The 27,560-nt window shown below is 42.8% G+C and overlaps 1 protein-coding gene across 1 annotated transcript; it reads left to right on the top strand.

Moving 5' to 3' along the window:
* The first annotated feature begins 1,594 nt into the window (after positions 1 to 1,594).
* LOC138361990 (uncharacterized) lies at positions 1,595 to 12,225 on the top strand. Its single transcript, XM_069320954.1, has 4 exons — positions 1,595 to 2,617; positions 4,451 to 4,578; positions 5,397 to 5,564; positions 12,201 to 12,225. The coding sequence occupies exons 1-4, from the start codon at positions 1,595 to 1,597 to the stop codon at positions 12,223 to 12,225; spliced, it is 1,344 nt and encodes a 447-aa protein (XP_069177055.1).
* Positions 12,226 to 27,560: the final 15,335 nt, after the last annotated feature.

Genomic DNA, 27,560 nt, shown 5'->3' on the forward strand with positions numbered 1-27,560 from the left:
TTATTAATTGAATTAGTGAACGAACCACACTGATTCCTGGACGTACTGACTTCCAGTAATAACCCCCCAATGTAGGTGTTTGAGGTTTGTTTCTTTAATAATACAGCCCATTAATTATTCTTATGATCATACTTTCTAGTCATATCCATAGTCACTGGTTTTCTCTAGAATTTTATCTAATGATCTGAAATTCTCAGTTTCCCTCTTTACTTTAAAAGCGGGTGGTCCTTCGTAATTTAATTTACTATTTTAATTATTAATTAATCAGAATCAAGCCCAAATAACCCACATTATGGTCCTTCGAACCGGATAGGCATTAAATCCATAATTAAAATATTAACCATTAATAACTAATCCTTGTGTGATAGAAGCTAGACTAACTATTTAATTAATTGTGTCAACTAACATTGTAACACATCAGTTAGCCTAGATCACACTAACATATTGCTACTTTTACCTCATGTATAAAGTGGCTTTAGTGGGTCATATCCAATTACCCACAACAATTAGACCTATACCTCACACCGAGGTGAGAATCTTTAGGTCACCAGGAGCAACAGCTCATAACTTTTACAATAACACCACCCTAACACCTGCGTTAGAGTGGCCTCACCACCTAACCATCATATACTTAGGTGGTAATGACATCCACCCCACTCGTCATCCAGCCGAGGTGATCAAACACCTCAAAAACATAATTTCTTCTTTCAAGCTCATCAGTGAATCAGTAGTATTCACATTAGTGGAGCCTCGCCAACCAAGCCAAGATAATCGTTGGGGAGTAACTCCGGAATACTACCTGAGAGCTGCTAAATACATAAATTTCAGGCTGAAAAAGCGAGTGAGATTGGATGCCACATATATCCAATTTACAGCCAGATCTTACAGACAGAACCTGAACAGAGACGGTGTACATTTGTCAGGGGAATCTAGGTTGCATGTGGTTGACAAGTTAATTAACACCATCAACCATCACAAAAGGCTGTGGCTAGCAAGCCAAACTTAACTGTACATAATTATTCACCTGTGTGTGCAAGAGCACTCTTATAAAACAAAAAACCCAAAAATACAGCACAACTATATTTACCTTATTGCACCACAATAATCTTTACCCATGTTCTTAGGTAGAATTTAGGCTGAGATTGTGCTGAATTTGGTACAAGCCCAGACTAAATAATTTATAGTTCTTAGTTAGGAATTATTACGACTAGATCTAAAACTAGTCAGTGTTGTGTGTATATTATATTATCTGTGCTGACCCTCTATAGGGTGGGATAAATTTTGAGATAACTCTGATTGGAGAGTCTCCATAATATTTCTCTTGTATGCATTATTTTGTGTATCTATTTTGTGTATTGCTGGATTATCTCCATTAACTCTGATGGTGATATGGATGAGCTAACCGGACGAGAACTAGTGGTGAGATTCAGACAGTGCACAAAATATCTAGCTATTTTGTGTTAGGTAGGTAAACCCATAGTCTATACAAGCATATTAGGCTATTCCCATTGATATTGAAATCCACTGAATGAATCAATATCCCAGTTACTTCAGTAATAAGTATTTACTGACCAATCAGCCTTTACCCAACAAAATGGATACGGCTACCAAAATGAAAAGGACCCTTGTTGGTCTGAAAGGTCATTTGACCCGACAGATTAATAAATGTCAAAATCTGTCACAACAGTCAACGGTTGATTACTTTGAATTAGAGGATTTATTACAAGTTGCTGAAAGTAAATTTGCTCATATTAAGCAACACATGAATTTGTATTTGACCGAACTACAATCAACCTCTATAGAGAGTAGTGAACTTGATGAGGTTATAGATGAGTTAGCTCAGTATGAAGAAGATATTCGAGTTAAGCTTCTACCCTATAAGAAGCAAATTGCTAAAAACAAGCTGACAGTAACTTCCACTGTACGTACAGATCCTGAGGTTAAATTACCTCAAATCAATATACCCACATTCTCTGGTGATGAGAACGAAAGTTGGGATGATTTTTGGAGTAAGTTCGTAGATGCAGTAGACTCTAAAACTAACATTCCTCAAACCACCAAATTCACTTATTTACAAGGCCTGTTAAGAAAGGAAGCCTTGAAAGTAATCTCCAATATAACACTGACCAGTGATGGTTACGCATCAGCTGTACAATTGCTCCAAACCAACTACGATAACAAGGAGAGAACTGTTACTGTCTTAGTTCAAAAATTGCTAGATTTACCCTCTGCTAATAATTCTGCAGAGTCTCTCCAAAATTTCAGACTAGAGTTAGAGTCTTTACTTAAGGCCTTAAGCCTTAAAGTCCAAATACAGTCAGCCGAATGGATGACTAAAGTAGTTGTTAAACGAAAATTACCAAGAGAAACTTTAGATAAGTTGTGTACTATTTACAATACGACCTTTTTGACTCTGAAAGAAATCACAGAAGGTCTACATACCTTAGTCGAAAGACAAAGAGCCAATCAAGACGGGGAGAAAGTTACAAACTCCTCTACTAACTCTCATCGTAGCTCAACTCAAGTTGACACTTCTATCAAACCTAAACAGACTTTAAACAAGTCTAATAAATTTACATCAAAAACTACTCTATCCACTGGGAAAAGAAGTGGAAATGTAGGTACATATTCGGTGTCTCCTTCTGAGATGACCCATGACTTGTCTAATAAAGAGTACAAGTCAAACAAAGAGAGAAAGTGTCTGCTCTGCAATCAAGGACATACTGCATACCAATGCTCAGTTTATCCTACTTATAATGCTAGGATTAAAAGGTTACAGGAATTGCATAAATGCACTAGATGTATGGGTTCTCATGATCCCAAGAAATGTGCAGTACCACTACGTACTTGCAACCGTTGTAAACAGGGTGTACACCACTACGCCTTATGTAGGAAATCTCCTACACCAACTATGACCACTGGAGAGAATTTTACTAATTCTACTTCAGTGCAATATTGTAAAGTACATCACGAAGTGAATGTAATCGCTACTGAGTCAGGCAACAGTACTACCTTGCCTACCGCTCAGCTTAAATTAATAAACCGAAGATCTAGAATTAACAGTAGAGGTCTCTTTGACCAAGGTTCCCAAAAAACCTTCATCACACAACAGTTGGTAGATGATTTAAATTTAAAGCCTACCAAAAGTGTGAAGTTAAACATTTCTGGTTTCCTATCAAATAGTGGACCACGTGACTACAAGGTAGTTAAATTACTAGTTAGACTAGGATCCTCTGCTAGCCCAATCCATGCGGTGGTAGTGGATAAGATTCCTACGGACCTGCAGGTCACGGGATTAGCTCGCACAGCGAGACACCTTAAGCGAAACTGCATGAGGCTAGCGGATCATAAAATAAATTCCGATTGTCTCACAGATATTGGAATATTAATCGGCGCGGATCATTACTACAAGTTTATCACTGGATGCACTAGGCAACATGGTATGAATTTGTTGTCATCCGCAGGTGGCAAATTGCTCACAGGACCCGTGCTTTTCAGACAAGGTCCAGCGCCCACAAACCAACAAACCAATAATGTAATTGTGGCGTGACTAGGCTTAGAGCAGTCACCCCTACGCTTCAGGGAAATAGCCGAGGACATTGAGTCTGACCCACCAATACATCGTTTGTGGGATTTAGATACGTTAGGCATCATCCCTGAGCAACCAAGTCCTGATGATACATGGACTTACCAGCAATATCTGGATACAGTTGTCTACTCAAATAAACAATACTGGGTAAGACTTCCATGGAAGTTAGATCATCCCCAACTTCCAATGAATTATTTTATGGCAGCCTCACAATTGCGGTCTCAATTAACACGACTGCAGAAGCAGCCAGAAAAATTAACCATGTATCACCAACTTATCCAACAACAACTTAACAACAAGTTCATTGAAGTTGTTGAACACGATGACCGAAAAACAGGTCATTATTTACCACACCATGCTGTGGTGAAAGACTCACTGACAACACCTATTCGTATTGTCTTTAATTGCAGTGCTAAAGTAAAGCCTAATAGTGTGTCTCTAAATGAATGTCTCCAAACGGGACCTAGCCTAACACAGAGGCTACATGACGTATTATTACGATTTCGCACAGGCATTTTTGCCTACACTGCCGACATCAGCAAAGCCTTTCTCCGAGTAGGATTGCAGGAGGAAGATCGTGACTACACAAAATTCCTCTGGTACAAGGATCCACTGGATCCTAACAGTGAAATAATCACCTATCGGTTCGCCTCTGTATTATTTGGTGCTACATCCTCACCGTTTCTTTTACAAGCAACACTAGACACGCATTTGAGGAAATCAGACAGCCCTTATAAGGCAACCATTAGCGACAACTTATATGTCGACAATTTCCAGGGGACAACTAATGACCAAGCTGATCTGGTAGAAATCTACCATGAGGCTAACCGTGAATTGTTAGGAGCTAATATGCCTCTACAGTCATGGGCCTCAAATAATAAACTGCTTAACCAGTTAATTGAGAAAGAATTTCCCGATTATCAGGTGCCCAGTAACTTAAAGGTTCTAGGCGTGGAATGGAACACCAACACTGACGAGATGAATGTCAAGTCAGTGCAAACTGATAACTCAACCCTTACCATGAGAACACTGCTCTCATTTGTCAGTCAACCATTTGATCCTTTAGGCCTACTTAGTCCTATATTAATAAGGGGCAAACTCCTAATGCAGGAGTGCTCGCAACAACATATGGGATGGGATGATCCGTTAACAAGTGAGTTACAAGCTAAATGGCAAATACTCTCAACGGATTTTAATCAGGTGTTTTGAAATTTCCACGTAATGCTTCAGGACCAAACTTACCCACCAATTTGCACGTTTTTTGCGATGCCTCTGGCAAAGCATATGGCCCAGTAGCCTATTTAGTTAACAGTGCTCAATCAATTTTACTCACATCAAAGGCAAGAGTTGCTCCCATCAAGAAAAGATCCTTACCTCAGATGGAGTTGACTGCATTGCTAGTGGGAGTAAGGTTGGCCCATTGCCTGGCAAAGACACTCAGTAATATCCACTTTGGTGAGATTGTAGTGTGGTCAGACAACGAGGCAGTCTTACAATGGGTAAGAAACAATAACAACAAGACTCCTTACGTAAGTAATCACGTCAGGGAGATTCATGATTTATCCGCAGGTTATAAGTTTAGACATGTCCCTACTAAGGACAATCCTGCAGATTATTTGTCAAGAGGATTGACATTAAAACAACTTGTCAAATCTTCGCTGTGGTTCAACGGACCTTAATGGCTTGTTGGTGGTCAGTGGCCCAAACAAAAACCACAAGTCATAGTGACCAGTATCACCGCTCCCATGAAGGAACCAGAGCCTCAGCGAACATTAGCCATTAATCCTCATCATTATTCCAACTTAAGCAAATTGTTACGAGTGACTGCACACGTGTTTGATTTTCTCTCTAAAGTAGGAATACGACACAAATTTCCCAATCCTGTTCACTATTGGATTAAGCGGGCGCAGCAAGAGACTTACGGAAGTGAATTTGAGAATCTTTCGGATAAACTCACTAAATCTCTGGGCATCTGGTACGATGTCAACACTCATAACATACTACGATGTGGAGGACGTTTGCTACATGCAAAGATTGACTTAGACACTAAAAACCCAATTCTTTTACCTCGCCACCACATCATAACTAAACTTTTTGTCTTACATCACCATCAATATGGTACCCTACATGGTGGAGTTTTAGATACTCTCACCGATCTTAGACAAAAGTACTGGCTTCCTCAAGGTCGTCAGACTGTTAAGACCATTATTAAATCTTGTGTAATCTGTAAGAGATACGACGCTAGAGTCTGTCCTTACCCAGGACCTCCTCCACTCCCAGAAGAGCGAGTAGTTCATCTGCGTCCATTCGAAACCACTGGAGTAGATTATACCGGAGCCTTACTCCTCACTGGTAACCCAGATAATATACCAGTGAAGGCGTACATTTGTCTCTTTACATGTGCTACAACCAGAGGTGTGCACTTAGAGGTCACCCCAGACATGAGTGCTGAAGCTTTCATTCAAGCTTTCCGCAGATTTGCTGCCCGTCGATCATGTCCTAGATTAATGATATCAGACAACGGATCTAATTTTGTAGCGGGAGAAAGTTGTTTGCGAGAAGTCTGGAACCACCCTGAAGTGCAATCAGTCTTACAAAGAAGACAATGTCACTGGAAATTCATAGCACCAAGAGCCCCTTGGCAAGGTGGGTTCTATGAGCGAATGATAGGCACAGTCAAAAGATGTCTAAGGAAAACGTTACACCGACAAAGGGTCAGTTACTCAGAACTCCAAACTATTGTTGTGGAAATCGAGGCACGAGTCAATAATCGCCCGATCACCTACCTGTCTGATGATTACACCCAGAGAGAACCATTGAGCCCCTCTCACTTGATTCATGGGGGTCTACTGAGCCCTCTCATCCCCTTAGCCGAAGAGGACCCCGTAGACCCGTCCCATGTGACCAGAGGAGACTTGGTGGAAAGCTACCAGCATCTTTCTAGAGTTATTAACAGGTGGAATGAGGTGTGGACTCGAGAATACCTCACAGCTCTACGAGAGTACCACTACGGAGCTTCGAGCCCTTACAATAAGGTACAATTAAAACCTGGAGACCTTGTACTAGTCGACAGTGATGGACCAAGGTCCGAGTGGCCTATAGGAAAAATCGTCACCATTCACCCAGATCGACAAGGTGTCCTAAGAGTGGTTAAGGTCTTATGCAAAGGCAACACTACTCTAAAAACTTTAGAGAAGCTGGTTCCCCTAGAACTGACTGAACAAGAATATCCGTCAGATCCAGCTTCCCCAGTAATTTCAGAGGACAATGAATTTGTTCCTCCAAGCAACCGTCCCACTAGAGCTGCAGCTCAACAATGTAGGCGGAATTTGCGAGCCTATTATAACTCTGAAGAAGAATAATTTCTTTCATTTCCCACTAAGAAAACTGTGCTGATACTACGATGTGATATCAGGTAACGAAACATTACACGTCACTGTGACCCAAGGTATCGCATCACTGTAGATTCTGTTAGTTTAAATTGGGAGAGTTAAATTTTATAAATATTGTGTAGGCTACAAACAACATGTTTCAGTTGACATGTGAATAACAAGACTCAAATTCTTGTAAGTCCTTGATAAATCCGGGACGTTCGTTATGTGTGTACTAACATACTAACATATTAACATACTAATGTATTAATCTTAATATCACTTCGGGATAGGTCAGTACAACACAGTACACTGCGACCCTGGGAATCCCCCCCCCGGAGTTATGTTGGATATTTCCAACATCGAATACAGCATTGTTGTATTCTCATTACTTATTACTAACCATACTTAATATTGTAGTAAGTAAAATTAACAACTCGTAGAATTCTCCTGTACTAATAATTCATCTGTGCATTAGGCTAGAATTCTCACGTCACCTGACGCCAGTATTGCGTCAGATTTCTTTACAGTAAAACACATTATATTCAATTTGTGTGAGAATTAAATACGATTCTCCATAATTAAAGCATTCTGTATGACAACTGATTGCAGACGAATTGTTCTCTAACTAAAAGCCGAATAGAGCGTTAGAATTATAGCGTCTACCTCACTTTAGTGTTAACGTCATTAATGAATGCCATGGGGAGACATTAATTCCTCTCCCTTATATATTTACTATTCTTAAATAGTTAAATAATAATATTTCGTTCCTCTAAATAATAAACCCGTCCAGTCTTTAGAGTTAAAAGCGCGAATGCGAGAAATATTAATGTTCATGCCAATAATTTGTGTTATGAACGTCGACTCGGCGTGGGTAGGGGGACGCCATTCTCTGTCGGGACGCGGACACGTGCAGAGCCGAAAGGAGGCAGAACCGCACTTACCGTATTAAAAAACGACGCCATTGCCCAGCAAATCGGGCAGGTGTTATTCATCCGCAGATGAAAGCCGCCACTGTGAGGCGTGAACGACCTCGCAGATAATATCTTCAACTAGTGCTGGTGTTAAAAGAAGGACCCCTAGACTTGGTTCCTGACGACACGTGATCAGCCAGCTTGAAACGCATCAATCCAGGATAGGTTCACCGGAGCCTGGGATGCGAAATTACGGCAATCTTAATACTTATACAGTGCCCACAGCTAAGTACCTTTTATTTGATGCATCATTTACAGGTTTAATAATAGCGGGGTGATTGCGCGTCACGCGGCGAGATAACACCTAATAACAGGTGATTAGAATTCCATTTGTAGATATCAATAATCTTGAATATGAATTGAGTAGTTAAATCAATTGTTACAGGTAGTTATTTATCTTGCAGCTCGAGAGACGAATTCCTCATGCTGTCTTCTCCATGTTAACCGTGCCATTCATCAGTGTACCAGACTTGGAGATTAAGAGGACTTCCAGGGTTATCTAAAGGAACCTACTACAAGCTAAGGCTTATTTCTTTTTCCATATTCTAGCAATTTGATACATTCAGAATGTTTCAACATAATGTGTGATTTACTGTAACTCATTGACATGCTCATATTCATGTTCTTCTTTATATGAATAATATTATATTCAGCATTATTTATAGGATTAGATTATTATTAATTGAATTAGTGAACGAACCACACTGATTCCTGGACGTACTGACTTCCAGTAATAACCCCCCAATGTAGGTGTTTGAGGTTTGTTTCTTTAATAATACAGCCCATTAATTATTCTTATGATCATACTTTCTAGTCATATCCATAGTCACTGGTTTTCTCTAGAATTTTATCTAATGATCTGAAATTCTCAGTTTCCCTCTTTACTTTAAAAGCGGGTGGTCCTTCGTAATTTAATTTACTATTTTAATTATTAATTAATCAGAATCAAGCCCAAATAACCCACAATCAAGAACCTGCCACGTGAAATCTAAGTAAAGAGAAGAAGAGCAGAGAGAAAGATCAAGACAAGAAAGGGTGCGAGTCCGAGAGTCCAAATGAGTGGGCTCACTAGAATTCAGAAGTGACAGGGAAGAAGAGAGGAGAAACGGCTCAAGGAGGCGACCCCGGGTATTCGTCAGAACGTCACCCCAAAGAGAATGACGACAATTGAAGTCACCCAGCAGGAGCACAGGCTCCGGCAAGGAGTCTAGGAGGTGTCTCAAATCAGGAAGAGAAAGCGGGACACTCGGGGGGAGATAAATGGAACCAACTGTGTACCATTTCCCCACAAAGATACGAGCAGCAGAACAATGGAGAGGCGAAGGAAAAAGTAAAGGAACAAAGGGAACATCAGTACGAATCAAGAGAGCAGAAGAATTAGAAGCCCCAGCAACACCTGTGGGGGGGGGGGGGGGGGGGAGTGAAAGGAATAGCCACGAAAACGACCTGGACGAGCACCAAGCATCGGCTCCTGGAGACAGACACAAAGGGGCGAAAACTGCGAAATCAGAAGTTGGAGTTCGAGGAAATTGGCGTAATAACCTCGAACGTTCCATTGAAGAATGGACAACAACGAGAAGAGAAAGGACAAAAAACAGAGAACAAGGAAGAAACAAAGGCGAAAGAGCAACAGAGCACGTTAAAGAATATCAGGGTCGGGATCAGGGTCAGCAAAGTCAGGGTTAGGGGGCATGGGTAAACTGAGCAAAGACGGAGGGAAGGAAACGGGAGAACAGATCAGAGGTGGGCGGGCGGGGTCCGGAGATGGAGGAGGAGGAAGAGGAGGAGACAACGGAGAGGAGCAGGCAAGGACAGCAGCAGGAAGAGGAGGGGTAGAAAGAAGGGAGTGTACCTCAGCAAGGGCAGCAACTGAGAGGGAAGCGGGGGCTAAAGAAACCTCCATAGCAGGAACAGGGGGCGCAACCACCGAAACGGGAGGGGAAGGAGCGAGAGAGGCAGAAGTAGGGGCCGAGGAAGAAAGCGAAACCTTCTTACCCGCCGGGGAGGAGGAAGGAGAGGAGCCAGGTTTACGTTTCTGACGTAAAGAGACAGGTGTTCCAGCAACCACGTACTGGGCAACAGATTCTAGCGTCTCAACAGGAGAAGCCGAACGAGAGCACACATGACGGCCGTTTGGAGAGCGATGGACATCAGTCCGCACCGACAGGCGGCGGGGAGAGTCAAGAGACGGAGGGGAAGGATGGGAAGGAGGAACGGAGGGAGACGAGGAAGAAGACACAAGAGACACGACAGACCGGGTAGAAGGAAAGGGAACCCCAGACAGAGGACCAGGAGGAGGATCCTTCGGGAGAGAACCCAAAGGAACAGAGGAGGGGGCAGTGGGCGCATCAGGGTCCAAGGCTCGGAAACGGTTGTGAGTCTGAGGAAGGCGGGATGGACGAGGAGAGGAAGAGCGCAACACGCGAGCATAAGAGATATTAGCATAAGGCGGGAGCCGGCGAACCTGGCGTCTCGCCTCAGGAAAAGATAAACGCTCCCGGTGCTTCAAGTTGAGGACGGCTGCCTCAAGCTTGTAATGGACACACGCACGGGAGAAGGCAGGATGGGCCTCACCGCAGTTGAGGCAACGAGCCTGGGGAGAAGTGCACTCCGACTTAGAGTGACCTTCGCCACCACACAAAGGACAGAGAGAGACAGTCCCGGAGCAGCGGAGGGCACCATGCCCAAACCTCCAGCACTTGTTGCAGAGCCGAGGAGAAGGAATGTACTCCTGGACAGAGCACCTGGCACCAGCGAGAATATCAGAGGGTGGAAAGGTCCTACCATCAAAGGTAATCTTCACAACCCGGAGGGGTTGACGGCGACTACCACGAGGGGTACGAGTAAACGTGTCCACCTGGAGAATAGAATGGCCCTGGGCAGCAAGGATATGTCGAATATCGTCGTGGCAGTCGCGCAGGTCCCGAACACCGGTCGCAACATGGGGCGGGAGCAAAATAGTGCCAACACTGGCATTCAACTGAGCGTTCTTCGAGACCCGAACGGGGGTCTCGCCAAGGCAGGATAAGGCAGCCAAGCGGGAACCAGCATCCTGAGAAGGAGCAGCAACGACACGTGTACCGAGACGAGTGGGGTTGAAAGTAATGGAGGCATCCACGGAATCAACGAGATGTCGATGGAGGGAGAAATCGTCAGCAGGCGCAGAATCAAGAGGGAGGAGATCAAAATATTTGGCCCACGAAGCGGGACCAAACAAGGCTTGATAGGTAGCAGAACTGGAAGGAATCGAGCGACGGCGGCCGTGACGAGGACGGCGGTGAGAACCCCCAGAGAGAGAGGGGTTAAAAGGCGCAGTAGTTACAACTAGAGAAGGAGCCGCGCCAGGGGAGGAGGTAGTCACCACCGGGGGCTTGGGGCTCGACCCAACCACAGAGGAGGGAGGGGAGCCAGGGGAAGGAGTCAGAGAGGCCAAAGGAGGAGCAAGGTCGGGGCCCAATGCAGCGGAGGCTACAGAGCCCGGTCTTCCAATACGGACCGACTTGGGGGCTTGGTCGCCCACCCCACGAGCCTGAGAAGGTAAAGCAGAAACAGTCGAAACAGGGGTTATCATCACTACGAAAAGGAATATTCATTCACGAATGTGCCCCCACACCCACCATGGAGCCACAATTAGAGGCAGGACACCCAACAAGAAGCTATCGCCGATCATGCCGGGGCCTCCTAGGAGTGCGTCGTGAGTATACGTCCCACAAACGCCACCTTAAGAACCGACAGTCCGTCGAGATCAGGTTCAGTGACGAAAGGGGGATTGACAATAAAAGGTTCCCCTCGCTCTCGACGTCGGGTACTACAGTTCTACGGGTGCAAGAATATGCCTCCTCAAGCACCCGGGCATCAAAATAGAAGAAGTCCAAGGGAAGAACCAGAACAAGAAAAAAGGTCGGCAGGAAACGGCAAGCAGATAGAAGAGGGGGGAGAAAAACGAAACAGAAGGAAAAAGAAAAGGTGCTCAGCATAATTGGAGAGGACGGCAGCAGGAGCACAAGGCTAGAAAAGGACAGAGGACTGTCCCAAGGAGCATCACAGTCCGGCAGCCGCCCAATAAGCCCCCCTCACGGCAACAACGAGCTGAGCGGGGAGGGGGGAGAGTGTGTGTAAACTAAAGTCTTTCAAAATGTAATAAGCTTTACGAAACGCGTTCAGGTGTCGCGTCAGACTAGAAATAAAAATGACTTTTGGAGAATTGATTTTTCAGTTACAAAGAATATAAGTGAAAAAGAATATAAGTATAAGTTTTTCAAACAGTGAAAAAGAATATAAGAAACATTGAGAAAATTCGTGTTAGAGTTATTAATCTTACTTTTTCGGTCATATTTAATATTATATGTCTACATTATATATATATATATATATATATATATATATATATATATATATATATATATATATATATATATATATATATATATATATATATATATATATATATATATATATATATATATATATATGTCGTACCTAGTAGCCAGAACTCACTTATCAGCCTACTATGCAAGGCCCAATTTGACTAATAAGCCAAGTTTTCATGAATTAATTGTTTTTCGACTACCTAACCTACCTAACCTAACCTAACCTAACTTTTTTGGCTACCTAACCTAACCTAACCTATAAAGATAAGTTAGGTTAGGTTAGGTAGGGTTGGTTAGGTTTGGTCATATATCTACGTTAATTTAAACTCAAATAAAAAAAAATTGACCTCATACATAATGAAATAGGTAGATTTATCATTTCATAAGAAAAAAAATAGAGAAAATATATTAATTCAGGAAAACTTGGCTTATTGGGCAAATCGGGCCTTGCATAGTAGGCTGACAAGTGCGTTCTGGCTATTAGGTACGACATATATATATATATGTATATATATATGTATATATATATATATATATATATATATATATATATATATATATATATATATATATATATATATATATATATATATATATATATGATTTATGAATTGATGTGCATTAACATTGCAATGTTTTATTAACTGAAGTGCAGTAACTTCACATTATAAATTAACCCCCCAAAGTTTGTTAGTGTAATCGGCTCTAAAATTTACAGTAAACTACACTTCATTTATTATACACTAGATGTACCCGCCATGCCTTGCTGTGGCTCAGTCTAGTTAAACGGAAAAGTAAGAAAAGAGAGAGCACACGTTTCAAATATGTTTAATTTCACCTTGCTTGTGGGTATACAATATATTTTGTTGTTCCATTGTCTGTGGAGATATCGAGATTGTCTGGTTTGCCGATTCTAGAACATGCAACATATAATCGTCCATGTGAGAAGCATTCGATGTCTAGATATAAACCGCACAATTTTAAAGATTGGCCCTGAGCTTTGTTGATGGTGATTGTAAACCCCAATCGAATTGGAAATTACAATATCTTAAATTGAAATGGCATATCTGTTGGAATCATAGAAATGCAAGGAATGAGGACATCTTCACCTTTGAAAGGTCTTGTCAAGATTGTTGCTTCTACGACGTTGCTGATTATTTTTTTTACTGCAAGGCGTGTGGCGTTGCAAAGCTTTAGCTGATTGATATTTCGCAACATGATAATTGGCAGGCAAATTTTCAATTGCCGTACGTGTGATGGTATCCCTAGCAGATTGAGTGATTTAAAAAATTCTGTTGGATAACTAACCACTTCATCTGGTTTCTCAACCGTGTCGACGGACTTGTATCGAGGAATTACAGGTAATGTTTGCCTGAAATCTCCTGCAAGCAATATTAATGCATTCCCAAGTAGTCTGATGTTTCCACGCAAATCTTGCATTGATCGATCAAGAGCCTCGAGCGATTTTTTGTGGGTCATTGTGCATTCATCCCAAATGATAAGTTTACATTTCTGCAATACTTTTCCCATGCCGGATTGTTACGGCCCTTTTGGGTCGCAACTGGGTTCTTTCTCTGATGTCAATAGAGTTTGGGTATCCGGCCCCAAATTAGTAGTGGCTTTCAAGGGGTGTGTTCCGTAACGCAAGTAAATTAAAGGGGAAGGGAGACAAAGGCAAAAACTTAAATATATAATTATCACTGTCACCATAAATAATATATATTTTATCACACGGGGGAGGTATTAACACTATTATGTACAATATGGTCTTCCTCTGAAGACGTGGAGTGTTCCACGGTGCTCACCGATGCTTAGCCCTTGATCCTCTTGTGGCCTCACGATGAATCCTTCGATTCTCTCGAGTCTACCCTGGCCACAGGCCAGCCAAATCACAGCTCCACTGGGGACACCGTCGTGGAGGCCATCAACCACAAATCCAGCCTGTAGCTGGCAGGTTCCAATCAGTTCCGCTGGTTAGGCCACTCCACGACCGATACTAGGGTTGCGAGCCCTAGGCAGGAGCCTCTTTTGACGTCTCGTCTCCTCACCACAACACCCCAGTGGCTATTCTTCTCCACGAGTCAGTCCCGGGTACGACAATTCCTCAACTGCCACGTCACAGGCAGGCTAACACAACAGTGTTCATCCGGGGGGTGACTCAACTTCTGCAGCTAATACTTGGAGACTCTACGGCTGCCTTGGGTAGACTGATCCAACTTCCATTACAGCAGTCCCAGGTCGACTCTGTAATCAGCCACGTCATCAGTACTAGTTACACTCTGGGGCACCTCACTTACAGGCTTAGACACAAACGCCCACCTATCCACTCCATAGATGGCGTTGCTGTCTAAGCGTCACCTCACCAGAGGTCAGCAGCGACTGTGTTATGAGCTGATCAGGACGGGAAACCAGCCCTCGTGGCTGGTATATCCTGTCCTCACTAGATGGCGCCGTCCATTTGGAGGGGGTTTCGGGAGCTGACCCACAGATGGCGCGGTCGTCACTGCTCCGTGCTCGGACGCTGGACTCGGGTCCGTAACACGGATGCTTTGGAAATGTTGCACGTGGGAGTTTCAATGAATTGCATGTTCAATGCCAATTTCAAAGCCGAAGTAGCAGTTCTTCCAACTGGTAACAATGTCGCTGCTATTCCGGACGATGCAAGAGCTAAGGTAATGCCATTTTGTGATCGAAATGCTGCCAGAATCAATTTAATTAGGAAGTATTTACAGTTCCTCCTGGCGCATCTAAGAAGATTTCTCCAAATCCGTTATTGACAGTTTGAATTATTTGATTGTAAATGCCTTTTCGTTCCAGCGTTAGCTTACGAATATTTGATTGCACATATGACAACAGATCACTCATGTTGTAATTTTGTTCACGACGCAATTCTACATCGAACGAAGCAGCAGCAGATCGATTCGGTGATGGCATTTCCAATTGATTTAGAACTTTGTTCGTGAATTCTAAGCACAAATCTGCTGATTTCAGTAGATTTCATCTGTGAAATCCATGTTCATATTTGAATTTTCCTACATATTCGCTGGATAATATCTCCAGCCATGTGCAGTTTATATTTCTCCCATAACTCTGTTGGAGATGAAGGAGAGCCTGTGGTCAATATGATTGCAAACAATGCATAAATTGGATTTGGGTGTGGCGTGTTGGACGCGTCATTAATGCGTACATCCCAATGTCCGTCGTTCTCCAATAAATTCCGAGCTTGACATGCACTACGGAAAGTGGCATGTGTTACGCCGTTATCAAATCTCAATGGCTGGAAAGACGTTGGACCAGGCACATTTACCAACAGCATGCGAAAAAAGAAGCATTCATCTTGATTGGAATGCGCGGTGTACAGTCTGCCTATCGTAGTTTGTTTGATTATGCCAGGTTGTCCGTCGACTCGCTCTCCTTGTTTACGTCGTTCAAATGATTTTCTACTGGCATTCCATGTGTCAACCCGTTCTCGCAAATTTAATAAGTCAATATTGACTTATTAAATATGTGCATAGGTGACATACTTAACATAATAGATACCCTTAAAAAGATTCATAGAAAACACCGACCTTACCTAACCTACTTAGTATGTTAAGATAAGCATCTTATTGCTTCGTAATTACAATTATTACCTAACCTATAATAGGTATAGGTTAAGTAATAATTGTAATTACGAAGCAATAAGATGCTTATCTTAAGATACTAACAAGGTTAGGTAAGGTTGGTGTTTTCTATGAATCTTTTTAAGGGTATCTATTATGTTTAGTATATCACCTATGCACGTAGTTAATAAGTCAATATTGACTTTACGAATTTGCGAGAACGGGTTGGAACAAGCAGCTTTGAATCCACCGGCTACAACGTTAACTGCTTCCATCATGTTATGTCAAGATGACGTGTTTGCGAAAACACTGCTGTATTCGGATGTACCTACGTATTACACATGCAACCCGTTCTCGCAAATTCGTAAAGTCAATATTGACTTATTAACTACGTGCATAGGTGATATACTAAACATAATAGATACCCTTAAAAAGATTCATAGAAAACACCAACCTTACCTAACCTTGTTAGTATCTTAAGATAAGCATCTTATTGCTTCGTAATTACAATTATTACTTAACCTATACCTATTATAGGTTAGGTAATAATTGTAATTACGAAGCAATAAGATGCTTATCTTAACATACTAAGTAGGTTAGGTAAGGTCGGTGTTTTCTATGAATCTTTTTAAGGGTATCTATTATGTTAAGTATGTCACCTATGCACATATTTAATAAGTCAATATTGACTTATTAAATTTGCGAGAACGGGTTGGCTTGTTGCACATTTGCAGCTGTGAAATAAACGAGTTGTCTACTTTCTTCTTGCAAAAAAAAAAAATACTAACAAAATATTTCAATTCAAATGCAGATCAATCGACACAGCTCAATTTCACTGAGCTGTCTTCAGTGCAATTTCACCAATTGCACTGAAGAATAAGAAGAACAGTTAAAAAACGAAATGAAAAACAATAAAAATGACAAATAAGCTATACTCACAAAATGAACAGTATGGTAAACAACACAGCTCAATTCCAATGCAACGTCAAACAAAATAATTAAATAAAAATAAAAATAAATCAAAATCTATGAAAATTAAATTTATCAATGCAATCGGAAAAATTGAAATAGAATCGTAATATATTTTGTATATCGTGTGTTGCTCTTACGTGCAACAGATGGCGGTGTTTTTCAAAACATGCATTTTTTACCTGTCACAGGTTTAGCATCTAAATAGTAGGTATATAAAAACACGCCTGTATTCGAATGGAACGTTGTGTAAAAATATCAAAGCATTCGGTGAAAAACTTTCGGAGATTACAGAGTGTGTTGCTCTTACGTCCTACAGATGGTCCTGTTTTTTTTTTTTAAAAAAGCATGTTTTTCCTGTCACAGGTAAGGCATGTATATATTAGGCATGAAAACACTCGCCTATTCATATGCAATGTTGTGTCAAAATATCAAAGCAATCTGTAAAGAGGTTTCTGTGAGATATTTTCTACGCCTACCTCCCTTAGGAGGTGGACCTCAAGTATAAAGAACTGCACACGGCAGATATTTCTACTCGAAGCATGAGACCAATAGAAAAAGGAAAAGCGGGAGCAAACCGTCAGGCTTCCACCACTAGGGTGAAAACCTGTCCACATAGGACGCTGGTTCCTCCTAGTTAAACAGGATGTTAAAACCAATAAAAGGTAACCGACGGGTTCTCACAATCAAATATTTGTATTTGATGTGGTGCTATGAATTGGAATTCGAATTCCCAAGAACAGCCTTCATTAAAAAAAACATTGCAACAAACATATCAAGCAGAACCTGGGTGGAAAAGAATAGTTGAAGGGTTGAAATCAAAGACCGTTATCTATTAACAAAAATAATTTATTAAACAACAAGAGACTAAACTACTACAACATCGAGTTTACGTTACGTTTATGTCCATCTAGTGGCACTATAACAAACAGCTAAATAGTAACGTCTCTGGTCCATTGCTGTGTGGCGTTATTATCTGTTGACCTCGTGTTATTATCTGTTGACCTCGCGTTACTAGCTGTTGACTTTGCGTTATTATCTGTTGACCTCGCGTTATTAGCTGTTGACCTTGCGTTATTAGCTGTAGACCTCGCGTTATTAGCTCTTGACTTTGCGTTATTATCTGTTAACCTCGCGTTATTAGCTGCTGACTTTGCGTTATTAGCTGTTGACCTTGCGTTATTAGCTGTAGACCTCGCGTTATTAGCTCTTGACTTTGCGTTATTATCTCTTGACCTCGCATTATTAGCTGTTGACCTCGCGTTATTAGCTGTTGACTTTGCGTTATTAGCTGTTGTCCTCGCGTCATTATCTGTTATCCTCGTGTTATTATCTGTTGTACTCGCGTTATTAGCTGTTGACCTCGCGTTATTAGCTGGTGTCCTCACGTTATTAGCTGTTGACTTCGCTTTATTAGCTGTTTGTTTTCGCGTTATTATCTGTTGTCCCCGTGTTATTATCTGTTGTCTTCGTGGTACTATCTGTTGTCCTCGCTTTATTAACTGTTGACCTCGCGTTATTAGCTGTTGACCTCGCGGTATTAGCTGTCCTCTTGTTATTATCTGTTGTCCTCGTGTTATTATCTGTTGACCTCGTGTTATTACCTGTTGTCCTCGCATTATAATCTGTTGTCCTCGTGTTATTATCTGTTGACCTCGTGTTATTTTCTGTTGACCTCGTGATATTATCTGTTGATCTCGTGTTATTATCTGTTGTCTTCGCGTTTTTAGCTGTTGTCCTTGCGTTATTAGCTGTTGTCCTCGCGTTATTAACTGTTGTCCTCATGTTATTAGCTGTTGACTTCGCGTTATTTGCTGTTGACATCGTGGTATTAGCTGTTGTCCTCGTGTTATTAGTTGTTGACCTCGCGTTATTAGCTGTTGACCTCCCGTTATTAGCTGTTGACTTCGCGTTATTAGCTGTTTGTCCTCTCGTTATTATCTGTTGTCCCCGTGTTATTATCTGTTGTCTTCGTGGTACTATCTGTTGTCCTCGCTTTATTAACTGTTGACCTCGCGTTATTAGCTGCTGACCTCGCGTTATAATCTGTTGTCCTCGTGTTATTATCTGTTGACCTCGTGTTATTATCTGTTGATCTCGTGTTATTATCTGTTGTCTTCGCGTTTTTAACTGTTGTCCTCGTGTTATTAACTGTTGTCCTCGTGTTATTAGCTGTTGACCTCGCGTTATCACATGTTGTCCTCGTGTTATTATCTGTTGTCCTCGCGTTATTAAATGTTGCCCTCGTGTTATTAGCTGTTGTCCTCGTGTTATTATCTGTTGTCCTCGTGTTATTATCTGTTGACCTCGCGTTATTAGCTGTTGACCTCGCGTTATTAGCTATTGTCCTCGTGTTATTAGCTGTTGACCTCGCGTTATTAGCTGTTGACCTCGCGTTATTAGCTGTTGTCCTCGCGTTATTAGCTGTTGACCTCGCGTTATTAGCTGTTGACCTCGCGTTATTAGCTGTTGTCCTCGCGTTATTAGCTGTTGACCTCGCGTTATTAGCTGTTTTCCTCGCTTTATTAGCTGCTGTCCTCACGTTATTAACTATTGTCCTCGTGTTATTAGCTGTTGACCTCGCGTTATTAGCTATTGACTTCGCGTTATTATCTGTTGACCTCGTGTTATTATCTGTTGTCCTCGCGTTATTATCTGTTGTCCACGTGTTATTACCTGTTGTCGTCGCGTTATTATCTGTTGTCCTCGCGTTATTATCTGTTGAACTCCTGTTATTATCTGTTGACCTCGTGTTATTATCTGTTGTCCTCGCGTTATTATCTGTTGTCCACGTGTTATTACCTGTTGTCTTCGCGTTATTATCTGTTGTCCTCGCGTTATTATCTGTTGAACTCCTGTTATTATCTGTTGTCCTCTCATTATTATCTGTTGTCCTTGCGTTATTAACTGTTGTCCTCGTGTTATTATCTGTTGTCCTCGCGTTATTATCTGTTGTCCTTGCGTTATTAACTGTTGTCCTCGTGTTATTATCTGTTGACCTCGTGTTATTATCTGTTGACCTCGCGTTATTAGCTGTTGACCTCGCGTTATTAGCTGTTGACTTCGCGTTATTAGCTGTTGTCCTCGCGTTATTATCTGTTGTCCCCGTGTTATTATCTGTTGTCCTCGTGGTATTATCTGTTATCCTCGCGTTATTAACTGTTGACCTCGCGTTATTAGCGTTTGACCTCGTGTTACTATCTGTTCTTGCGTTATTAATTGTTGTCTCTGTTCTCCTTGCGTTATTAACTGTTGTCCTCTTGTTATTAACTGTTGTCCCCGTGTTATTATCTGTTGTCTTCGTGTTATTATCTGTTGTCTTCGCATTATTAGCTATTGTCCTCGCGTTATTAACTGTTGTCCTCGTGTTATTAGCTGTTGACTTCGCGTTATTAGCTGTTGTCCTCGCGTTATTATCTGTTGTTCTCGTTTTATTATTTGTTGACATCGTGTTTTTATCTGTTGACCTCGCGGTATTAGCTGTTGACCTTCGTTATTAGCTGTTGACTTCGCGTTATTAGCTGTTTGTCCTCGCGTTATTATCTGTTTTCCTGTGTTATTATCTTTTGTCTTCGTGGTATTATCTGTTGTCCTCGCTTTATTAACTGTTGACCACGCGTTATTAGCTGTTGACCTCGCGGTATTAGCTGTTGTCCTCTTGTTATTATCTGTTGTCCTCGTGTTATTATCTGTTGACCTCGTGTTATTACCTGTTGTCCTCGCGTTATAATCTGTTGTTCTCGTGTTATTATCTGTTGACCTCGTGTTATTATCTGTTGACCTCGTGTTATTATCTGTTGATCTCGTGTTATTATCTGTTGTCCTCTTGTTATTATCTGTTGTCCTCGTGTTGTTAACTGTTGTCCTCGTGTTATTAACTGTTGACCTCGCGTTATTAGCTGTTGTCCTCCTGTTATTAACTGTTGCTTTATTAATCGACCTAACGTCTCATATTGTTCAGAAGAGAGCTTGATAAAATACCTCCACAAAGGATGTCTGATTGAGCAGTCCGTGACTCGTACGTCACATTGCGGCGTCCAACAGCCTGGATGATCAGATCACCAAGCAGGAAGCCTGGCTAAAGACAGAAGGTAGACATAAGATAGGTAGACCTTCTAAAGAAAACAATTCTCTCCCTCTCTTTTCCGTGAACGCCCCTCTCACAAATTACTGACATTTCATGAAAAAACAACCCGCAAAATCTGAATTTCGCGTGAGCAAAGAACATTTCGCGATCTCTGTACACCCCTTCAACTTGTGACTATCTCGTGGGAGTAGTTTCGCGCTAATGATTGATTGATAAAGATGAAGCCACCCAAAAGGTGGCACGGGCATGAATAGCTCGTAAGTGGTGGCCCTTTTGAGCCATCACCAGTATCAAGAGCTGATACTGGAGATCTGTGGAGGCGCGACTGCACCCTGCGTGACGGGAGATGTCTCCCTTGTGAATGTGTTAAGATGAAGATGAAGCCACCCAAACGGTGGCACGGGCATGATTAGCCCGTAAGTGGTGGCCCTTTTGAGCCATCACCAGTATCAATAGATGATACTGGAGATCTGTGGAGGCGCGACTGCACCCTGCGTGACGGGAGATGTCTCCCGGGCCAAATGGTGACCAGATGGTGCACTGTGTTCGCGCTCATGGCTAATTCAGTGTAAGGGGTGGAGGGAAGAGAGGTGGGAGAGAGGAGAGGATGGAAGGGGGTAGAGACGGAGATGAAAGGAGAGAGAGGAGGGGAGGGGATGCAACCCGTTCTCACACAAGACAGCACATATATGACTTAATGCTTAAAGTCAATATGTTGAATATGACTTAGTAAATATGTGATATATTCCCAGTTACTTTTTTTCTAAGGCCCAAACTCTTCCTCACGTACCAATTTATATCTCACAGTATCCATCCGTCAACCTAGATAGCAGAATAGTCGTGATTGGTTCAATTATAAGGAAAATTGTAGTTTTCAGATCCCACATGGGTTGTGAAATTTACCTACTATTGTCCATGCTCCTAGAATATTACAGATCAGCTACTTCCTATTGAAGGCTCGTAGTTTTGTTTTGAGAAATATTAGTTGTTCTTAGTAAATTATAATAAGCACTAAAAATTATTACATAGAATAACAGTCCTTCGTCAATGAATATTATATACCATAGTTTGTGCTTTACAAATCTTTAAAGGATGTTTTGTAGGAACGCTAACAGAAAACGATGTTACGTTGGAATGTCTATGGGGTAAACTACTGCAAACAGGATATTATTGTGTCTACTATACAAACTATAGCTAGGATGGGTATATTGTCCACTACCACCTGTTAGGTGGGTAAGGGGTCCAATACCACCCACAGGATGGGTATGAGGGTCACATCCACCCACAGGATGAGCATGGGGACCACATCCACCCACAGGAAGGGTATGGGGTCCAATACCACCCACAGGATGAGTATGGGGCTCCAACCACCCATAGAATGGGTATGGGGTCCAATAACACCCACTGGATGTGCATGGCGTCCATTGTCGAGCTCGAAAACCGCAGCATTCATCTCAGAACCATGCCTATTTCACGCAGATTTCTTAATAAACGTAAGAGTTTTATATGTCACAAGAAAGATAGAAATATAAGCTTCATTCTAAATACCTTACCATGGGTATATTTAAATTTAAAGCGAAGATACGTGTATTTTTATAATAGCCGAGCTACGACCCCGGACTGATCGATCGACCGAGCAACTCTTTATTTATTTATTTATTTATTTATGCATATACAAGAATGTATATTGGGAATGTGAGGATACATAATATAGTAATTACAGTCTTGTAAAGCCACTAGTACGCGCAGCGTTTCGGGCAGGTCCTTAATCTAAGAAAATTTTAAGAAGGTAAATGCTTGCAAAATTTATAGACAAAAAAATGATAACAGTTACGTAGAATGAAAAAAATAAGATGAGAGAAAATTGTAGGTACAGTATATTAAAGCACATAGGTAGCTAAGATTGATTGCAATGACAGCTTGAATGGTAGTTGACAAAAATTGGTAGGCACAATACAGCAGAAACAATATAAGATTGATTGCAATGACAGCTTGAATGGTAGTTGACAAAAATTGGTAGTCACAATACAGCATATGGCTAGCACATAAAAGAAGACAGCAATGAACACAATGATAAGGTTGTTTGATACTACATAAAAATTAGGAGATTGGGTAACACTAGGCACAGAGCAAATTTAAAGCTCAGTGTAGGAAACTAAGTAGATGAAATTAGGTACTTTTTGGTTTTGCTTTTAAATAAGGCAAATGTTTTACAGTTTTTCAATTCACTAGGGAGTGAGTTCCATAGACTAGGTCCCTTAATTTGCATAGAGTGTTTACACAGATTAAGTTTGACCCTGGGGATATCAAAGAGATATTTATTTCTGGTGTGGTGATAATGGGTCCTATTACATCTGTCCAGGGAGAGTTTCAGAGCATGGTCTGCATTTAAGAACAGGGTTTTGTAAGTGTAGTTGACACAAGAGAATGTGTGGAGGGAGTTAATATTTAGCAAGTTTAGGGATTTAAACAAGGGAGCTGAGTGTTGTCTGAAAGCACAGTTAATTATTATTCTGATAGCAGATTTTTGCTGTGTGATGATGGGCTTAAGGTGGTTTGCAGTGGTAGACCCCATGCACAGATACCATAATTAAGATAGGGGTAGATTAGTGCATAATATAGTGAGAGGAGAGCAGAGTTAGGAACATAATATCTGATTTTGGAGAGTATACCAACTGTCTTAGAGACTTTCTTAGTTATGTGTTGAATGTGGGTGCTGTAGTTGAGTCTCTTGTCTAGGAATAGGCCAAGAAACTTGCCATCATTTTTATTACTGATGTTAATGTTGTTTATCTGTAGCTGAATTGCATTTGATGATTTGCTTTCTCTCAGAACAATGTTTTTTTCACGTGAATTCGTTAATAAACATATATGTTTTATATGTCTCAAGAAAGGCAGACATATAAGCTTCACTTTAAACACTTTACCATAGACATATTTAAAGTTCTAATGAAGATACATGTATTTTAAAAATTACGGAGCTCCCACCCCGTACAGACTGAACGACAGAGCAACTCTCTCTCAGATCAATGTTTATTTCACGTAAATTCGTTAATAAACACAAATGTTTTATATGTCTTAAGCAAGATAGAAATAAGAGCTTCATTTTAAATACATTACAATAGACATATTTATAGCTCAAGTGAAGATACATATGTTTTTATAGTAGCGCTCAGCAGCTTGTCGGGCATGGAGTGCAGACGCCTACGCACTTGCCTATATATTGTATAATTAACAAAGATACGCTAATAAAGCCTAAAATCTTATATGCCTCCAGAAAGACCGAGATATGAACATTATTATGATTGCACCAAATGAAATATATCATGTTCGAGAACAAAGATATATCAATTTTAAATTAAGTTTCGACTCTTGCTCGGGTGAGAGAGATGGGGCGACTCTCGCCCCATCTATTGGGGATTCTGTCCACTAAAGACCCAAAGCTACTCAAACCCTCCTAGCATTATTTAGGTAATGAAGTAATATGGTATATATACTCACTATAATGTGGGTGTTGAATGCAGAACATGAGAAAACATATATTTACTCCAAACTAATATGTTGTTGTTGTTGTTGTGTTGATTTAGGGGCGACGACGATCGTGGGATCGGATGCGCCCCGGCTGCCCGATACCGGAAAATAGCGAAGGGATGGGGTCCCTATAGTCTCTTCAGGCCATAGACCCTACAATCTCCTCAGGCGACAAATTTTACAGTCTCTTCAGGCCGCGGACATGACGGATGAAGCGGAAGGTATGGCGAAGGATGTCATGACGGACGTCTTCGTCTCTCGCACCTGCCCCGTCAAGGAGAACGGGAACTGTGAGGCGGGGAATATTCAGCCTACGAACGGAACTCTGTAGTCTGACACGAGCGCTATGAAATCGAGGGCAGTGAAGTAGAAGGTGCTCCACTGTATCCTCCTGGGTCGGACACCACTGGCAATATGGGGAATCTACCAGCCGTAGACGATGGAGATGTGCGGCCAGGCAAGTGTGCCCAATCCGGAGACGAGTGATGGCAGTGTCGAGGAGTCGAGAATGATGACGAGTCCATGGACGCGGGGAGGAATCCTCCCGTAGACCCGCCAAAGAGGAGGACCTGAGTGCTGGCTCCATCATTGCCTCCCAACTCACGAGGCAAGCCGCCCGGAGTTGCGGGAGAATTTCGGAAAGGTCTAGAGGCACATTTGTAGAGTCATGGAGAGCATGCGCCATCCCTGCTGCTGCGTCGGCTACCTCATTGCCTTTAATACCGACATGTGACGGAACCCATTGGAGATAGATGGACCAACCTGGAGTAACAGAGTATGACAGCAGTTCTCCACGGATCTGTGACACAGTATGACGATGGACTCGTGGACGCCGAGATGATATCAGATGTAGGGCTGTGATTGAGTCCACGTAGAAAACAACTACAGAGGTCCCTGAAACTTGTCGAAGGAGTCGTAAGGCTAGTAAGATTGCAAACAATTCCCTGGCCAGGCACGAATGAGCAGGGGAGAGTTTCCACGTCTGACAGAAAGAAAAAGGAGCAAAGTATGCTGCCGCAGATGTAGATGGTGGCTGATCTTTGCGGGACCCATCCGTGTAAACCTCTAAGTATCCAGAGTATAAGGAGGCTCGTAGGTCTGCAAAAATTAAAGGGGCCAAACCCTCTAAATCTCTCTTCCCACGAGGAGGCTTGGAAAAGTCGACAGAAACTCGAATGATCTCTTCTGCCCACGGAGGCACCGGTGAGATGATCGGGCCGGGGGTGAGTACAGGGACGGGAAGGGAAAACTGTGAATATGCATCCAAGGCCCGGACGACGAAAGGCAATTGACGGCGTCTGGAGTGTCCAGCCGGCACATTCCACCAGTTAGCCTCGAGCTGGAGGCGAGTAAGTGGATGAGTAGCAGGGAGACGCACTATCCGTTGAAGTTGGCGGCAGTGGGCGAGAAGACGTTGAAAGCTCAGGGGCCATAGCCCCGACTCGGCATGAAGAGAAAGAACTGGCGAGGAGGGCATAGCTCCTAACGCTGAGCGAAGGGCACCATTTTGAATGGGATCCACCCTTGCCAAGACAGATGCTGCTGCTGAGCCATAGACTTCACTCGCATACATGATCTTGCTACGAATGAAGGCCTTGTAGAGAGCTAGGAGCGACTCCCGTGAAGCCCCCCAAGCCGCACCAGAGACCCGTTTCATGATGTTCACGCGACGAAGGCATGAGGCCCGAAGGTAGTCGACATGGTGCCTCCACGTCAGCCGAGGGCTATCTAGAACGACCCCCAGCCACCTGTGATCGGTAGCGATCGGGAGACGACAGCCCCCGAGGGTCACCACTGGCTGGTCTGGTAAGCGGGTCCAGGTGAAGCTCATGACGCAACTTTTCACAGGGTTAATGGAGAGCCCCTTCCCCAGCACAATTGCTGAGAACACAGTCACGGCATTTTGCAGGGAGCCTTGTGCCTCTAGGAGAGTGTCACCATCCGCGACGAGGGTTACATCATCGGCATAGGCTAAAACCTGGACCCCCCGGAATACAGGGAGATCAGACAGAAGAATAGAGAACAGTAGTGGGCTCAGAATCGCTCCCTGAGGGACACCACGCGAGACAGGGCGGGACGTAGAGACGACTCCACCAACCGCCACTTTGAATGAGCGGCCCTGTAGATAGTTTTGGAACCACCTTAACGCCGGACCCGAGAGACCTAGTCGAGCCAGACTCTGAAGGACAGCAGAATGAGAAGCAGAGTCAAATGCACTCTTGATATCGAAGAATGCTGCAAGGAGCACTCTTCTCCGTCGATAAGTGTCCATTATTCGATGTTCCAAGGAGAGGAGGCAGTCCATCGTGCTTCTTCCCGGCCGAAATCCACTGATACCCTCAGGTAGGAGACCTGAGGTTTCCACCACCCATTGTAGCCGGGTGTGAACAAGACGTTCCATCAGTTTCCCGAGACATGGAAGCAAACTTATGGGCCGATATGAAGTCGGGACAGACGGATCCTTCCCTGACTTGGCCAATGGTAGAAGAATGGCGTGTTTCCACGGGGCAGGGAAGACACCAGAGGACCAGCAGGCGTTGTAGAAGTAAAGGAGGTGGGACTGAAAGTTCTTGGGTGCCCTCCGAACAAATTCATATGGGACGTTGTCTATCCCTGGCATAGTGCCCGACCTAGAGAGTGACAGAGCGTCCTTCAGCTCAACAGATGTAAACGGGCGATCCAGGTCCTGAGCTAGTCCTATACCCTGTCGGGAGCCCCAACCTATGGAACTCACAGAGAGGAGCGGGGAACGGTAAACATCTTCAAAGTGGTCAGCCAAGAGTTCGGCTATTTGTACTTTCCCTAGGCCCCCAGTACCACTGGGGTCTCTGAGTGGGATAGTAGGCCGGGAGTACCTACCTGTCATCTTACGAACAAAGGCCCAGGCTCCCGCAGAGGAGGAGTCGAATCGGAGAGAGGCACAGTAATTAGCCCAGGCCTTGCGTTTGGCAAGGAGGACTGTTTGTCTACACCTGGCGTCCGCCCTGCGGAAGGTCTGCCGCTGCAGTGGAGTAGGGTGGCGCCGCCACGAATTCCACGCACGTCGCCGGTCCAGTACTGCCTGCCG

The sequence above is a fragment of the Procambarus clarkii genome, unplaced genomic scaffold (assembly GCF_040958095.1).
Source record: "Procambarus clarkii isolate CNS0578487 unplaced genomic scaffold, FALCON_Pclarkii_2.0 HiC_scaffold_1025, whole genome shotgun sequence".
Lineage (NCBI taxonomy): Eukaryota > Metazoa > Arthropoda > Malacostraca > Decapoda > Cambaridae > Procambarus > Procambarus clarkii.

Coding starts and splice junctions, on each gene's coding strand:
- LOC138361990 (XM_069320954.1), top strand. CDS start 1,595: ATGGATACGGCTACCAAAATGAAAAGGACCCTTGTTGGTCTGAAAGGT. Junction 2,618..4,450: donor CTGGGAAAAGAAGTGGAAAT/GTAGGTACATAT, acceptor ATGCCTCTACAG/TCATGGGCCTCAAATAATAA. Junction 5,565..12,200: donor ACTAAATCTCTGGGCATCTG/GTACGATGTCAA, acceptor TTTTTCAAACAG/TGAAAAAGAATATAAGAAAC.